Source organism: Nerophis lumbriciformis, linkage group LG06, assembly GCF_033978685.3.
Source record: "Nerophis lumbriciformis linkage group LG06, RoL_Nlum_v2.1, whole genome shotgun sequence".
Taxonomy (NCBI): domain Eukaryota; kingdom Metazoa; phylum Chordata; class Actinopteri; order Syngnathiformes; family Syngnathidae; genus Nerophis; species Nerophis lumbriciformis.
The window spans coordinates 39,055,856-39,073,354 of NC_084553.2; the positions used below are offsets into that span (position 1 = coordinate 39,055,856).

General features: G+C 40.8%; 1 protein-coding gene and 7 non-coding genes across 9 annotated transcripts; 7 read left to right on the forward strand and 1 right to left on the reverse strand.

The window, feature by feature from the left end:
- Positions 1–190: 190 nt before the first annotated feature.
- Positions 191–7,285, reverse strand: mpc1 (mitochondrial pyruvate carrier 1). Of its 2 annotated transcripts, XM_072913370.1 has the most exons (3): positions 7,195–7,270; positions 3,140–3,272; positions 191–847 (listed from the first exon to the last, which is right to left on the reverse strand). In XM_072913370.1, the coding sequence occupies exons 1-3, from the start codon at positions 7,235–7,237 to the stop codon at positions 826–828; spliced, it is 198 nt and encodes a 65-aa protein (XP_072769471.1). In that variant the 5' UTR covers positions 7,238–7,270; the 3' UTR covers positions 191–825. The 2 variants fall into 2 exon arrangements, with proteins under 2 accessions (XP_072769471.1, XP_061820262.1); XM_061964278.1 differs by lacking the exon at positions 191–847 and having other exon boundaries at positions 3,136–3,272; positions 7,195–7,285.
- A 5,430-nt stretch (positions 7,286–12,715) lies between these two features.
- trnam-cau (transfer RNA methionine (anticodon CAU)) lies at positions 12,716–12,788 on the forward strand. Its single transcript has one exon. It is a non-coding gene; the product is annotated as a tRNA-Met (tRNA).
- Positions 12,789–13,171: 383 nt separating this feature from the next.
- trnah-gug (transfer RNA histidin (anticodon GUG)) lies at positions 13,172–13,243 on the forward strand. Its single transcript has one exon. It is a non-coding gene; the product is annotated as a tRNA-His (tRNA).
- A 1,521-nt stretch (positions 13,244–14,764) lies between these two features.
- Positions 14,765–14,838, forward strand: trnac-aca (transfer RNA cysteine (anticodon ACA)). The gene has a single exon. It is a non-coding gene; the product is annotated as a tRNA-Cys (tRNA).
- A 469-nt stretch (positions 14,839–15,307) lies between these two features.
- trnam-cau (transfer RNA methionine (anticodon CAU)) lies at positions 15,308–15,380 on the forward strand. The gene has a single exon. It is a non-coding gene; the product is annotated as a tRNA-Met (tRNA).
- Positions 15,381–15,632: 252 nt separating this feature from the next.
- On the forward strand, positions 15,633–15,705 carry trnar-acg (transfer RNA arginine (anticodon ACG)). Its single transcript has one exon. It is a non-coding gene; the product is annotated as a tRNA-Arg (tRNA).
- Positions 15,706–16,501: 796 nt separating this feature from the next.
- trnah-aug (transfer RNA histidin (anticodon AUG)) lies at positions 16,502–16,574 on the forward strand. Its single transcript has one exon. It is a non-coding gene; the product is annotated as a tRNA-His (tRNA).
- Positions 16,575–17,044: 470 nt separating this feature from the next.
- trnam-cau (transfer RNA methionine (anticodon CAU)) lies at positions 17,045–17,117 on the forward strand. Its single transcript has one exon. It is a non-coding gene; the product is annotated as a tRNA-Met (tRNA).
- Positions 17,118–17,499: the final 382 nt, after the last annotated feature.

A 17,499-nucleotide genomic window follows, 5' to 3' on the forward strand; every position in this document is an offset into this window, starting at 1 on the left:
CCAGCACACAGCCTCTCATGATGTCACAATAGTTAGCATGTTTTGTCTCAGATCCCACTGTGTAAGATACTAGGATAAACAAATGCTTTATATTTTCAACTGTTGATTCTAGAGGAGAAAACAGTGCAGTATATCAAAGCAAAGTGTTTAAAATCAGTCCAAAAAAAATAAAAAAAGACTAAAACAAATGTTCAAGTTGGTTTTCGCCAGTTTTTTTTATTTACAAAGCCAAATCATTGGTTAGGGAAAATGTGATTACACAGTTGTGAATATATTATTTAGAATTATACAAACATGAAGTAACACGCAGTACATTTGGTCAGCAGAAATTGACACAGGGATGAAATCTTGACAATTGGTGGCCTATTATTAGCATTTAGGCATTTTATCCATCAGTATTTTTAATATCCTAGGTAACAGTCATCACCTTGTGTGTTCGCTCATTAACGTCACTGAAGACCAACTTAAGTTTCCAGTTAAATGTAGTTGTGAAAGAGCAAAATGATGATGCCTAATGATCTTACAATTAGAATAAAACAGTATGTCGGAAAATGAGGATTATCCAAAACCACATACGCTCATGGTTAATAACCCAGAAAACACAAATATAATTTATGGCAGCAGGCCTTTGATTCATACATTTTTTTGTGATAAAGTGTGACTAAAACTTGAAGATGATCAATTGGGTTACCATCTTGGTTACAGAGAAGAGGGGTACAAAAACAGCCTCAGCTTCAGTGATTTAATAAGTGCACCAAGTTTATGTGGCTGTTTTGATCACTGTGGTGTGACAGGGGACGCTTGGGCATATTCTTCTCTTTGACACTAGGATGCCTTCTTCTCCATCCTGAAATGTTGCAAAAACAGAATACTTGTCATTTCCTATCACATGAGCTATTAGTCTTTGATAATCCAGTATAGTATGCAGGGTTTCCCTTGAATCTGATCGTGGCGCACAGCCAAAACAAAATTATAGCCGCCACCCCTTTAAAAAATTGGGATTTTCCATGCAAACAAATTAAAGTAAGCCTCTATGAGTCACACACAGTCTGACACTATTTTTACCTTTATTACCAATCTTATGCTAACCACTGGCCCAATTTCAACAGTGTTCCCTCGGTGCACACATGTCCGTCTCCGTGCTTCCCCAGACACACAACAACACTTCCTCATTTTTCGACAAATCCCTTAGGCACGGATGGTGTGTGCGATCATGGGAATAATGAGCATCAAATCAATACCACACAAACATAAAAATCCCACTAGTAGGTCGTTTATATATACTGTATATATTGTGTATATATATATATATATGAGAGCCTATTTGCGCACTAATGACTAGTCATGCACCGAAAACTCGTTGACCGAAAAAAAGACTGACCACCGGAACAGTGCTGCCGAAACAGGGTGTTGTGATGACGTAAGAAATACGCACTGGAGAGGAATCAGCATGTCTGCGATGTGAACGTCCTCTAATATATTGCAGATATACCCGCGGACAGCGTACAGCAAAATGTGCAAATATTAAGAAGACAGTGGCAGGTTTTATGGAGAGAAAGTCCAACTGGAGCAGCAGTGCGAAGCATGTGACGTCATGCTTGCTGCAGCTTGCCTCTTTCGTCTGGGACATTGAGGGACATAAGCAGTCTCTAAACATGACTACAGTCTATAATAACACCAAAAAAAGATGCTAGATTTGTTGCTAGTGAATAAGTTACTAGACTCTAGTCTCTAGACTAGTGGTTCTTAACCTAGGTTCGATCGAACCCTAGGGGTTCGGTGAGTCGGCCTCAGGGGTTCGGCGGAGCCTCCGCCGCGCAGGTCAAGACACACCCGACTCATCGTGTAAATAAAAACTTCTCCCTATCGGCGTATTATGGATACCCCCAAACTATGTTCCCTCTAATTTTCCATATGCGTGCGCAAAGGCAAAGACTCATTGAGCAACCTGACTAAATAACAAGTTAAATGTTTTATTATTATAATCAAATGGCAGCAGTCATTTCCATGAGATTCTTTTCTAATGTAAGTGTTTTGGCCCACTTACAATGACAATAACAACAAATATTGTTTTAAGATCAAAGATGTGTTTGGAATCAGGAGACATTTCTGTACCCATGGAACTGAAGCAAACATTGCCACGCACTTAGATGAGCTTGAAAAGTCTCTCAATGGATATTTCCCTACAAGAGTCATATCCAGCATGGGTGAGACAGCCGTTCACGTTTGCTGTTGAGACAGCAAATGTCAATGATGAATACCTCGACGAAATTATTGAAATTCAGCAGAGCCAAGGTTCAACACCAACTCGTCAGAACAGCAACGCTCTCAATGTTTTGGTGTCGACAAGTGGAAAAGTATCCAGTTATTGCTAAGAAAGCCCTGGAATTTTTTTAATACTATTTGTTACAACATATCTTTGCGAGCAATCCTTTTGGAGGATGCTGGACATAAAAACAAAGAAAAGGAACAGACTTTGGCATGACAATGAGAGCGGCACTTGCCAAGGTGAAGCCACACATATCTGAACTGGTCTCTCATAAGGCAACAGCAGAAGTCACACTGATTTGCAGGTGTGTAATTTGTTGTGAGTTCATGCACTGTGTTGGTTTTGTTCTTTGAACAAGGTGATGTTCATGCACGGCTAATTTTGTGCACCAGTAAAAACACATAACTTTGTCTTGAATTTGAAAAAAAATAAACATTTTATTTTTCACTAAAGAAGGGTTCGGTGAATGCATATGAAACTGCTGGGGTTCGGTACCTCCAACAAGGTTAAAAATCACTGCTCTAGACACTTGAAAAATTATCAACAAAAGTACATTGTACAATAAGCAGCAACGATTAAAAAATGGAGCAAAATACTAATTAATTTAAGACTTGTTTTTAAATGTATGTTTTCATTTTTTTAGACTTAAAGAAAATCATATCATAGCAAATTATACGATGATGTCATGTGACCACACATTAACCACACACCCACCACTACAGGTGTGCTGGCAATCTCAGGGAAACCCTGGTATGTATTAAAATTTCACACAGCTGTATTACTTGCTGGCTAAGGTGAATTGTGTGACTGTTATTGCTTCTACTGCATAACTTTGGAATCTAGGTTACTGGGGAAAAAAAACACACTTACTTGTACTTTATGAGACGGCCTGCCTGAATTAGCTGGGCGGACTCGTTGGTCACATGGCAAGCAAACAGCAGCCAGTTGCGTGGCTGCACCTTGTAGGCAAAACGCATGAAGAGCAGCGAGTAGCAACACAGAGCTGAGAGGAGAGGAACAAGAGCACACAGACAAGGAAAAGTTCGTTACAGCATTGGTAAATGTGTCTGACATCCAACAAATCCCCCAGCTCTGTTGCCCGCCTATAACATCATTACTGGTTAATGCAAGTCAATAATTGAGTACAGCTGCAAAATAAGGGGCCAGATAAAGTTTTGCGTGTCAGCATTTTGATAAAGAAGATGGGAGACACTATTAAATTCAAGAAATAAGTAGTCGCAAAGTGCGAAAGTCCCATCCGTGTGGCTCTCGCTTATACTCCTCCCTCTCCGCTCAACCCAGTCTTTGACAACATGAGTCTTCGATAAAGGTAAAAGTAATATTGAATATTAATTTTTTCATGTATGTGTTTATATTTTGGAGTGTCTACAACCGATTAATTGGTTTTACAGTGGTACCTCAATTTAAGAGTGCCCCAACTTATGAGTGTTTTAAGATAAGAGCGGTCTTTCGACTCATAGTTATGCTTTAAAAGGGGAACTACGCTTGTTTTGGAATTGTGCCTATAGTTCACAATCCTTATGAGAAACAACACATGTTTTTTTTTTTGCATTATAAATTGGTAATAATCGGCTCGTTCTATGTGACTAACAACGCAGCTAATGGAAGCAATCCATTCTGTCTCTAAATCATTCTAAAAATGCATTCAAAAACCTCGAACAATACTTTTTTTTACATTCTGTAACCTGTATAATAACTGAGCTGCATTGTTATTGTAAGAGCAAACACTGACTTACTGTTTTTCATGCTTAGTAACAACACATCACCTTGCGACCGCATTAGCCGTAAGCTAGCTTCTTGCGCCAGCAGCTGAATGGCTTTTGACTATATAATACACAACACAAAGAGATAGGACACTAATCTGTACTGACTGAAAACATGAACAATCATATTACAGTATCTGTAAAGTATTAACCCACATCTCATGTTTTGTTTGTACACAGTTAGCTAAAAAATGTATGTAGTTGCACAAACAAGCATGACGTGCTGCATGTATCATGGTCAATAATATAGCGATTAATTAGTTGGACATGTGTTTGTTTTGTCAAGCTGGCTGGGGATGTTTTTTTCCCCAATTGATTTTGGGTAAGCACTCCATTTCTGTCAGTATACAGTAGCTTGGCTCCAAGCTCCTCATTTATAATGTCAAGTCATGCCAGTCCTGACTCTCTCAGCTTCCGTCTGCTCCAACGTTTCACCCTGTCTTTATGCTTGCTAAGCTTCTATAACCAGTAGTTCATCCTCCGTATATTCAGCTTCTAAAAGATAAGGTTGTGAATCTTCATTTGTCCAAAAATATACATCTTTGTCGTCGGTCACGATTAGAACGCAAATGCGTTTGCGGACGTAGGTTGCCGGAAGTAGGGAGTGCGCTGCTATAGGCACTGAAAGAAATAAGAAAGAAATTCCTTAATTTTTAAAATGACCTAAATCCGATAAATATTTTATATTACATATTGGTATGAAAGAGTCTGTTACTACATTATTTATATATATATATATATATATATATATATATATATGTATGTGTGGGAAAAAAATCACAAGACTATTTCATCTCTACAGGCCTGTTTCATGAGGGGGGGTACCCTCAATCGTCAGGAGATTTTAATGGGAGCATTCGCATACCATGGTTTATATAGGGCACAGAGTGGGTGGGTACAGGCTGGCCTAGGGGCGTGGTGATTGGCTCATGTGTTACCTAGGAGGTGTTTCCGTCTATGGCGGCATGTTGTTACAATTTTGCTGCGCTTGTTGAGGGATGACAGGTCTGGACGGTAAATAATAAACAGCTTCTCTTTCAAGCATAGGTTGCATCTTTTATTACCACTATTGTAAGGTGTGCTGGATGCAAGAATTTGCCATGTTATTGAATATTCAACATTATTGTCTTTGAGGTCCCAAATGTGTTTGCTGAGTTCTGTGGTATTTCGCAGGTTTTTGTTCCTGAAAGAAGCCTTGTGATTGTTCCATCTGGTTTTGAATTCACCCTCGGTTAATCCTACATATGTGTCGGATGTGTTAATGTCCTTGCGTATTACCTTAGATTGGTAGACAACTGATGTTTGTAAGCACCCCCCGTTGAGGGGGCAATCAGGTTTCTTTCGACAGTTACATGCTTTGTTGGTTTTGGAGTCGCTCTGACTGGGGGTCGACGGCTCATTTGCAATTGTTTTGTTGTGGTTTGAGATGATTTGTCGTATATTGTTCATGCAGCTGTAGCTCAATTTAATGTTGTTCTTGTTGAATACTTTTCTTAGGTTGTTGTCTTTGGGAAAGTGTTTGTCAATCAGATTGAGGAATTTGTGTCCAATGTTCGTTGAGACGTTTTTGCTGTATGGGGGGTTGTACCAGATGATGTCGTTTCGTTTTCTGTTCTTTTTTGGCTGGTTTCCTGGCGTGGGTTCATAGGTGAGGGTGAAATTGTATCCGCTTTCATCAAGGGCTTTTTGGTACGGGGGGGTTGCTTGGTCAAATTCAGCTTTGCTAGATGACAGCATCGATAGCCTTTTATTGATTCCGGTAGGTATTCTTTTCGTGGTGGTGGGTGGGTGGTTGCTGTCATGGTGCACATATTGGAGTGTTGTGTTGGGTTTCGTGAATGGTTGGTAGCTGTTATTTCTCAGGTTGAAAGTGACGTCAAGGAAGTTGACGGTTTGCTTGTTGGCTTCAATCGTGATCCGTAGGCCGTTCTCTTTGAAAATTTGGCATATGCGCTTCTTGGTATTCTCGCTGCTCCTTGGCGAGGCGCGACACACTGCCAGTCCGTCATCACGGTAAATACCAAGGTTCAGATTGAGGCTAGCAAGCTGGGAGAGGAGGAAACTCCCAACGAGTTCACACGTTTCTGCTCCGTCAAAACTTCCCATAGTGACGTCAAATGTTGCATTGTTCTTTTTTTGCCATGGTGTACTGTTGTGGATGAGAATGGAGTTTTTTGCGTGGATGATGATGTTTCTTTCGTTGCCTGTGATTGAGTCGTAGTCTGAGGCGAAGTCTAGTGCTTGAGTCAGTAGGTCTTGCGTGATGGAAGGGTAAAATTCCTCGATATCAAAGGAGATAAAGTTGTGCTGTTGTTTGTCTTGGATGTTGTTGAACCATTTGATTACTGCTGCTGTATTTCTCCATTGATTGAGTGGTGTTTTGTCCTTGATTTTTGTGTTGACTCTGTCCAGGATTATTTTGCTGATTTTTCCTATTTCAGATTTAGTTGGGTTTATTAGTCGGCATGTTGGGTTATTTGCGAAGTTGGGTTTGTGGTCCTTCAATGTGATGAAGGCTTCCTTGTTGGCTGTGGCGTCCACCCTGTCCTCAATGTCCAGTTCAGCGGCTGAACTGGACATTTGCGAAGTTGGGTTTGTGGTCCTTCAATGTGATGAAGGCTTCCTTGTTGGCTGTGGCGTCCACCCTGTCCTCAATGTATAGTGTTTTGTTTTTTTTATCGGTAGAATCCTTAAAAAAAAGATGCGCGTTTCCTTCTTAATAATAATTGTAAATGATAGGAAAAATTCAAAAGAAGTGTAGTTCCCCTTTAAGTTGCAAGTAAAAATTAGAGTTACAAGCATCTCTGCCATTTGTTGGTGTTGTAAATGTCACAGTGAACCCACTAGCATTAGCTTACAGTTAGAGATTGACATACACTTTGTTCATCTTAGTGAATGTGAAGACAGTACTGAGAAGAAAAGGTGGATAATACTCCTTGAATTGAAGAAAGAAATAATCAAAAACATAACAGAGCGTGTTGCAAGCTACGTCACAGGACCAATTAAGCCCGGAGGTTGAGGTACTACTGTACATGGTTTCCAATGGGTAAAATTACTTCGGTTTCCATACGATTCGGCCTTCATCGCACCTTTTGGAACTAGTGATAATCGGGGTATCATGGTACTGTATATGCGTCTTACCAAAGGTCATCCTTCCACTGATGATCTCAGGGCTCTTCTTCATATCTGCGATGGCAGCTATCGGGAGACCCCAGTTTGCAATTGGACCCCAGAAATGCTGTAAACACACACACACAACAAAAATCAAACAATAAGCAAGATATATAATAATGATAAAATCTTTGTAAAAAAGCAACAGAATGTATACATTTTAAGTCAAAGTACAATCATTAAGAAGACTCACTGTGCTAGTGAAGGTTTGTTCAATATCCAGCACCACATGGAAGACAAAACAGGGATACAAATAAGTCACATATAAAGTATGAGCCGTTTTAATTAAGGCAGGGTCAGTTTGAAAAATGGATTCACAGTTAACACTGCATGCATTTTATTTTCCCATTTAAAAAAAACATTTAAAAACGAACGAATGGTACGTTGTTACATTTATTTTGGAACTGTTCAGTCATCGGTACATTTTGGTCAAGGATTTTCTCTTTTTTTTTATGAAGTTTTCCAAAGCCCATTCTTACCTGACAGAGACTTAGCCCTGTTTGGATGTTCAGTGGACTCATTAAGTCTTCCCCTCTACACCCAAACTGCACTCTTAATGGGTACAGTGCTGGCCAAGAATCTCATACTGGCAGAATGGAAGGCACCAACTCCTCCATCCTTTCAAAATTGGCTGTGTGAACTTGTTTCAGTTATACATATGGAGAAACTGCGATACAACGGACAATCCACTCAAAGAAAATGGAAGGACTCCTGGGGCCCTGTGATGAAATATCTTGACTGCAAAAGTCAATAGACTGGTCTGGTCAGATGGTTAAAGTATGAATTATTGTTATCATTATTATCTATTTTTTATTATCCATCCATCCATCCATTTTCTACCGCTTATTCCCTTTTGGGGTCGCGGGGGGCGCTGGAGCCTATCTCAGCTACAATCGGGCAGAAGGCGGGGTACACCCTGGACAAGTCGCCACCTCATCGCAGGGCCAACACAGATAGACAGACAACATTCACACTCACATCCACACACTAGGGCCAATTTAGTGTTGCCAATCAACTTATCCCCAGGTGCATGTCTTTGGAGGTGGGAGGAAGCCGGAGTACCCGGAGGGAACCCACGCAGTCACAGGGAGAACATGCAAACTCCACACACATTATTATTATTTTAATTTGTTTTCATTTTGGATTTTCTCTAGTTCATGTAAGCGTCTCTCAATGAATGTGTGTGAGGGTGGGGGGGGGTTGTTTTGTTTTGTTTGTTTGTATTTGTACGGAGCCCCTAAAGGGACATGGATGTTTTGCGAGATCTCGCAATACTTTTTGCGAGATCTCGCAAAAGGTTTTTTTCCTATGTCAGTGAACCGGAAGTAAAACAGACACAGCGATTGTGAACCGGAAGTGAAACAGACACAGCGATTGAGGAGCGGGAGCATGCGGGAGCCTACCCATCATCTGTGCTCTGTTGTGGGACCATAATACGATTTGATGTCAATCAATCAATCATTGTTTACTTATATAGCCGTAAATCACGAGTGTCTCAAAGGGCTGCACAAGCCACAACAACATCCTCGACTCAGATCCCACATCAGGACAAGAAAAAACTCAACCCAATGGGATGACAATGAGAAACTTTGGAGGGGACCGCGCCCCTGGCCGACCGGTGCAATGGACTTTGAGTGGATCTAGCATAATATTGTGAAAGTCCAGTCCATAGTGGATCTAACATAATTTTGAGAGTCCATAATATGTTAGGCCAATACTAAAATAGAAATCAATAAACTTCTCCCAAGGATGATGGGTAGGCTCCTCCATCGCTGTGTCTGTTTTACTTCCGGTTCATTGACATTGGAAAAAAAAACTTTTGCGAGATCTCGCAAAACATGTGTTTCCCTCCATGTACCTTTAGGGGCTCCATATATTTGCTTTGTATTGTGTGTTTTGTTTTTTCTCTGTTTGTTATGTTTTGGCTGGTGTTATTTATGGAAAATAATCAAAAATAGAAATTAAAAACGATCCCACTCTGTTCAAAAACAAACGGCAGGGTGTGTAATATATCTGAAATAAGGCCAAAAATAAATAAATACATTTATAAACAAGGTTCATGTTGAGCATGTGGAGCACAATCATGTTGTTATTTGCATATTGTCATGACATTTAAACAAGCAACAAAAACCGTTGTAATTGCATTCAGCGCGATTATAAATGTCCAGGGGAAAGTTATTTAGTTATTGTTGAAAAGGTTGTTGCTCTGCGTTTACGGTACAATGTCTAACTGGCTGGACAAGACGACGCAGTATGTAAACCTATAGAACTCCATTACGTCAGCGTCCTTGAAAGCCAAATGTAACACCTAGTTTACTAAAGTTCCAGGAAATAATGCACACAATAGATAGTAAAAACAAGTATTAGTGAAACATTAGTGAACTTTAAAGCGTGTCACACGTGAGGCACATACAAATAGCTAGCTGGCTACATTTAACATGTTTGCTTATTCTTTATGTTACTTACCTCATCAAATAATCCCTGAAATCTTTGCTCTTTAGGTGGTCTATAGCTTTCCGTGCAATTGTCCCAGCCATAGTTAAACGCTTGGCCACGATCTATTTTGACCTAGAGATGGTGAAATTGGTGCTGAAGGGCGACGAACTGACAGCTCAAAGGACGACCGGTCAAATTCCCAACACAAGGCGCACTTTACGATACTGTCGCAAAAGGTCACCCAGACGTTGCCAGACGTACGATTATCATCGTATTTGTGCGATAACAACTCATTTCACGCTCTATTCGAGCAACAATTCTACACATTTAATTATGTACAAATAATTGGCCTTTGTCTTTTAACTCTTAGTTTTAAGGTAGAACTGCATATAAAATCCATGCTATATACCGTCCGTAGTAATATTGTATCGTCAAAAGCAACGTCGAATCAGGTGTATACGACAATTATCCCCAATATTAGATACTTTTAATGGTGATTTTCCACGTTTATATAACTTGTTAATGTTGTTACAATGTTGGATATTTGTGTTAAACAATGCCAACGTGTCAAAACCATAAAGTTCATGCATTTGGAAATGAGCTTGCACGCAGTTTTGGAAGTCTCTAAACCAGAGGTGTCAAACTCATTTTAGATCGGGGGCCACATGGAGAACAATCTACTCCCAAGTGGGCCGGACTGGTAAAATCGAGGCACGATAACTTAAAAATAAAGACGACTTCAGATTGTTTTCTTTGTTTAAAAATAGAACAAGCACATTCTGAAAATGTACAAAAAATATAATGTTGTTGGGTTTTTTTTACACTTACATGTCGCGGTTAATAGGATTCTAGCTTTTATTTGTCATTAGTTATACTGTCTGAATAAATTATGTGATAATGTTTATCAGTCAACTCAATCCATCCATCCATTTTCTACCGCTTATCACTTTCGGGGTCGCTGGAGCCTATTTCAGCTACAATCAGGCGGAAGGCGGTGTACACCCTGGACAAGTCGCCACCTCATCACAGGGCCAACACAGATAGATGGACAACATTCACACTCACATTCACACACTAGGGCCAATTTAGTGTTGCCAATCAACCTTTCCCCAGGTGCATGTCTTTGGAGGTGGGAGGAAGCCGGAGTACCCGGAGGGAACCCACGCAGTCACAGGGAGAACATGCAAACTCCACACAGAAAAATCCCTGAGCGCATGTTTGAACCCAGGACCTTCGTATTGTGAGGCAGACGCACTACTACGCCACCGTGCTGCCATCACTCATTGGTGTTAACTCATTGGTGTTAATTTTCAATCCGTCAAGATTAAAAAAAAATTTAAAAATCAAATTTCAGGATGTATTAACATCATTTTTTACATACATAGCATAATCTACATAGATACAAAGAATTGCTATTGCGACATCTACTGGACACATTTTCAACAGCAGTTTCTTTCATTCAAAAATTTCGACTAATTTTTATACTTAGCAAACTCATCTGTTCGCGAGTCTTATGCGGCCCGCAGGCCTTACGTTTGGCACCCCTGCTCTAAACATTGTGTTTTGCAGGCTTTTTTTAAACCAGTGGATACAATGTGACGTCACAATGTGGGGCACGTACTTATATGGGCATTTCTGGTACTTGCTGTCTCCCACTCTGCTCCAGGCTGTGAGGCTGGTATTGCTGCTGGCTCCAGTCTTCCCTGTTATTCCTCTATGTGTCATGCCATCCGTCCCGCTCTGATATCTATTAAAAAATATATAACATGTTTATTTGTTCACAACATTTTACAGTTTGTTATGATGGACAGCTAGAAAATTGGTTTAGCTGCTATACTCTGATGATACAAGACGATACATTGTGACGTTTCTACTTGGTTTGAGAGACCTTAAGATAATGTAAGATAAAGTATTATTTCTAATCATGAGATGTGTACAATAAAGCCAAATTATATTTGTGACTGGTGAATCTATACTGTTTATGAATGTTATATTATTTTCGACTGTGTCTGGAAAAAAAAATAGCGATGCTGTTCATCTTCAAGATATATATTTAACTATGTACATTTTCAAAAGACACATTCTGATACTTTTGGAGAGGCTGGCCGTGAACGGGTTCAGTTGCTCTAAATAGATTGCCTCCACAAAGGAAACACTTGCAGACACACACCTAAAGTAGGTTGTACAAATTAATCTGGAGCAAAATTTACATCAAAGTATATCTATTACATATTATCTTGACCAGGGGTGTCAAAGTCAAGAATTAATTATTAATAGCCCCCTGGGATGATATTTGATTAGTATTAGAACCGGCCCGCAGGCCACAGCCGCCTGCTGCTGTTTTGCACGCACCAATACTCCATCAGTGTTGGCACTAGGAATTTTCTAAATGGGGTCCCAGGTACCCCGTCAAGTCATAAAAATGGGGTGCCACAGTAAATTTTTGGGGTCCTACTTTATTGTAAGTGTTTTGAAAACAAATGATCAATGTATGCATTATCCTGTTATATCTAACATTCTATATTGTTTTGGAAAAAGGTTGCCTTAAACGTTACTTAATTCATTAAAAAGAATAATACAAAAGTAAACAATCTTTTATGCATATGTAAATGTATTCAGTTACAAACATTCATTCACTTTCTTCTTTCCTTCATGGATCTAAAATTTACCACTGTCAGTATTTATTTCTATATTTTTATTGTAGTATTTTCAGAATGTGTTTGTTCTGTTTTTGGCCAAAGTCAGACAAAGAAAACAATCCGAAGTTGTCGTTATTTTTTATTTTTAATGACATGATTTTAAGTGGAATAACAAAGAAAAGCTACAGAGCCTCGTGCTCCCGATTTGCTGTTCAAATTGCAAGTGTGGCATGGGACAAAGTATCTGACTATGGATCAGAAAATTCTAGCCTCTACTCCTGGCAAGCCCAGGAGGCTTTGGCAATTTAACCTGAAACTAGAAGTGTTGGAGGTAAACTTGCTGAAGAAAAAATGGGTGACACCTGTGATCGTATAGGTGTTGGTACTAAATTGTTAGTACTGATATAACCATCGTTGCCTCGTTAGCGCAGTAGGTAGCGCGTCAGTCTCATAATCTGAAGGTCGTGCGTTCAATCCTCACACGAGGCATATGTTATTTGTTTTAGCGGGTTGGAATCCCTTCATTGTCACTGTTCAAAGAGGATTTGTCATTTTTGCCTACTATTCAAAATCCCTAGTGCCATTAGCTCGATCCTCACACGGGGCAGTCATGTTTCTTTTCAGTGAGTTTAAATTCCTTCATGGTCACTGCATTGTCAGTGTTTAACTCCTTTTGCCAGAGTCAACAATCTACGTGTCCAGCAATATTCTCCAGAATGATACATGCAAGGGCTAGTGGCGCAATGGATAACGCGTCTGACTATGGATCGGAAGATTCTAGGTTCGACTCCTGGCTAACTTGACAAACTTTTGTGTTTCAACCCGAAGTCAAAGTACCGTAGGTTAATTTGCTTTAGCACGCTCAGTCAACAGCTGTGATCGTATAGTGGTTAGTACTCTGCGTTGTGGCCGCAGGAACCCCGGTTCGAATCCGGGTCACAGCAACCAGGTATCTTGCAGTGGGTCTTTTTGTGTGTTACCTAAAAATATTTATTTTTTTGTCATCATGTTGTTAAGTGGAATAACAAAGAAAAGCTACAGTACAGCCTCGTGCTCCCGATTTGCTGTTCAAATTGCAAGTGGCGCATGGGACAAAGTATCTGACTATGGATCAGAAAATTCTAGCCTCTACTCCTGGCAAGCCCGGGAGGCTTTGGCAATTTAACCTGAAACCAGAGGTGTTGGAGGTAAACTTGCTGTAGAAAAAATGGTTGACATCTGTGATCGTATAGGTGTTGGTACTAAGTTGTTAGTCCAAAACAACAATTGTTGGCTAGTTAGCGCAGTAGGTAGCACGTCAGTCTCATAATCTGAAAGTCTTGAGTTCAATCCTCACACGAGGCATATGTAATTTGTTTTAGCGGGTTTGGAATCCCTTCATTGTCACTGTTCAAAGAGGATTTGTAATTTTTGGGGGAAATTTTGCCTACTATTCAAAATCCCTAGTGCCATTAGCTCGATCCTCACACGGGGCAGTCATGTTTCTTTTCAGTGAGTTTGAGTTTCCTCATGGTCACTGCATTGTCAGTGTTTAACCCCTTTTGCCAGAGTCAACAATCTACGTGTCCAGCGTTATTCTCCAGAATGGCACAGCAAGGGCTAGTGGCGCAATGGATAATGCATCTGACTACAGATCAGAAGATTCCCAGGTTAGATTCCTGGCTAGCTCGGTCAAATTCTGTACTTCAACCGGAAGTCAAAGTTCCGTAGGTGAATTTGCTAAAGCAAAGGCAGTCAGCATCTGTGATCGTATAGTGGTTAGTACTCTGCGTTGTGGCCGCAGGAACCCCTGTTCAAATCCGGGTCACAGCAACCAGGTATCTTGCAGTGGGTCTCATTGTGGGTAATCTAAAAATATTTATTTTATGTTCTCATGTTGTTAAGTGGAATAACAAAGAAAAGCTACAGTACAGCCTCGTGCTCCCGAATTGCTGTTCAAATTGCAAGTGGCGCATGGGACAAAGTATCTGACTATGGATCAGAAAATTCTAGCCTCTACTCATGGCAAACCCCCGGGAGGCTTTGGCAATTTAACCTGAAACCAGTGGTGTTGGAGGTAAACTTGCTGTAGAAAAAATGGTTGACATCTGTGATCGTATAGGTGTTGGTACTAAGTTGTTAGTCCATAACAACAATAGTTGCCTCGTTAGCGCAGTAGGTAGCACGTCAGTCTCATAATCTGAAAGTCTTGAGTTCAATCCTCACACGAGGCATATGTAATTTGTTTTAGCGGGTTTGGAATCCCTTCATTGTTACTGTTCAAAGAGGATTTGTCATTTTTGGGGGGAATTTTGCCTACTATTCAAAATCCCTAGTGCCATTAGCTCGATCCTCACACGGGGCAGTCATGTTTCTTTTCAGTGAGTTTGAGTTTCCTCATGGTCACTGCATTGTCAGTGTTTAACCCCTTTTGCCAGAGTCAACAATTTACGTGTCCAGCGTTATTCTCCAGAATGGCACAGCAAGGGCTAGTGGTGCAATGGATAATGCGTCTGACTACAGATCAGAAGATTCCCAGGTTCGATTCCTGGCTAGCTCGGTCAAATACTGTACTTCAACCGGAAGTCAAAGTTCGGTAGGTTAATTTGCTGAAGCAAAGGCAGTCACAGCTGTGATCGCATAGTGGTTAGTACTCTGCGTCGTGACCGCAGGTACCCTGGTTCGAAACCGGGTTACAGCAACCAGGTTTCTTGCAGTGGGTCTTTTTGTGTGTTATCTAAAAATATTTATTTTTTGACATCATGTGGTTAAGTGGAATAACAAAAAAAAGCTACAGTACAGCCTCGTGCTCCCGATTTGTTGTTCAAATTGCAAGTGGGGCATGGGACAAAGTATCTGACTATGGATCAGAAAATTCTAGCCTCTACTCCTGGCAAGCCCGGAAGGCTTTGGCAATTTAACCTGAAACCAGTAGTGTTGGAGGTAAACTTGCTGAAGAAAAAAATGGTTGACACCTGTGATCGTATAGGTGTTGGTACTAAGTTGTTAGTACAGATATAGCCATCGTTGCCTCGTTAGCGCAGTAGGTAGCGCGTCAGTCTCATAATCTGAAGGTCGTGAGTTCAATCCTCACACGAGGCATATGTTATTTGTTTTAGCGGGTTGGAATCCCTTCATTGTCACTGTTCAAAGAGGATTTGTCATTTTTGGGGGGAATTTTGCCTACTATTCAAAATCCCTAGTGTCATTAGCTCGATCCTCACACGGGGCAGTCATGTTTCTTTTCAGTGAGTTTAAATTCCTTCATGGTCACTGCATTGTCAGTGTTTAACTCCTTTTGCCAGAGTCAACAATCTACGTGTCCAGCAATATTCTCCAGAATGACACACCCAAGGGCTAGTGGCGCAATGGATAACGCGTCTGACTACGAATCAGAAGATTCTAGGTTCGACTCCTGGCTAGCTTGACAAACTTTTGCATTTCAACCCGAAGTCAAAGTTCCGTAGGTTAATTTGCTGTAGCAAGCACAGTCAACAGCTGTGATCGTATAGTGGTTAGTACTCTGCGTTGTGGCCGCAGGAACCCAGGTTCGAATCCGGGTCACAGCAACCAGGTATCTTGCAGTGGGTCTTTTTGTGTGTTACCTAAAAATATTTATTTTATGTTCTCATGTTGTTAAGTGGAATAACAAAGAAAAGCTACAGTACAGCCTCGTGCTCCCGAATTGCTGTTCAAATTGCAAGTGGCGCATGGGACAAAGTATCTGACTATGGATCAGAAAATTCTAGCCTCTACTCATGGCAAACCCCCGGGAGGCTTTGGCAATTTAACCTGAAACCAGAGGTGTTGGAGGTAAACTTGCTGTAGAAAAAATGGTTGACATCTGTGATTGTATAGATGTTGATACTAAGTTGTTAGTCCATAACAACAATTGTTGCCTCGTTAGCGCAGTAGGTAGCACGTCAGTCTCATAATCTGAAAGTCTTGAGTTCAATCCTCACATGAGGCATATGTAATTTGTTTTAGCGGGTTTGGAATCCCTTCATTGTTACTGTTCAAAGAGGATTTGTAATTTTTGGGGGGAATTTTGCCTACTATTCAAAATCCCTAGTGCCATTAGCTCGATCCTCACACGGGGCAGTCATGTTTCTTTTCAGTGAGTTTGAGTTTCCTCATGGTCACTGCATTGTCAGTGTTTAACCCCTTTTGCCAGAGTCAAATATCTACGCGTCCAGCGTTATTCTCCAGAATGGCACAAGCAAGGGCTAGTGGTGCAATGGATAATGCGTCTGACTATGGATCAGAAGGTTCTAGGTTCGATTCCTGGCTAGCTCGGTCAAATTCTGTACTTCAACCGAAAGTCAAAGTTCCGTAGGTTAATTTGCTGAGGCAAAGGCAGTCAACAGCTGTGATCGTATAGTGGTTAGTACTCTGCGTCGTGGCCCCAGGTACCCCGGTTCGAAACCGGGTTACAGCAACCAGGTTTCTTGCAGTGGGTCTTTTTGTGTGTTATCTAAAAATATTTATTTTTTGACATCATGTGGTTAAGTGGAATAACAAAGAAAAGCTACAGTACAGCCTCGTGCTCCCGATTTGTTGTTCAAATTGCAAGTGGGGCATGGGACAAAGTATCTGACTATGGATCAGAAAATTCTAGCCTCTACTCCTGGCAAGCCCGGAAGGCTTTGGCAATTTAACCTGAAACCAGTAGTGTTGGAGGTAAACTTGCTGAAGAAAAAAATGGTTGACACCTGTGATCGTATAGGTGTTGGTACTAAGTTGTTAGTACAGATATAACCATCGTTGCCTCGTTAGCGCAGTAGGTAGCGCGTCAGTCTCATAATCTGAAGGTCGTGAGTTCAATCCTCACACGAGGCATATGTTATTTGTTTTAGCGGGTTGGAATCCCTTCATTGTCACTGTTCAAAGAGGATTTGTCATTTTTGGGGGGAATTTTGCCTACTATTCAAAATCCCTAGTGTCATTAGCTCGATCCTCACACGGGGCAGTCATGTTTCTTTTCAGTGAGTTTAAATTCCTTCATGGTCACTGCATTGTCAGTGTTTAACTCCTTTTGCCAGAGTCAACAATCTACGTGTCCAGCAATATTCTCCAGAATGACACACCCAAGGGCTAGTGGCGCAATGGATAATGCGTCTGACTACGAATCAGAAGATTCTAGGTTCGACTCCTGGCTAGCTTGACAAACTTTTGCATTTCAACCCGAAGTCAAAGTTCCGTAGGTTAATTTGCTGTAGCA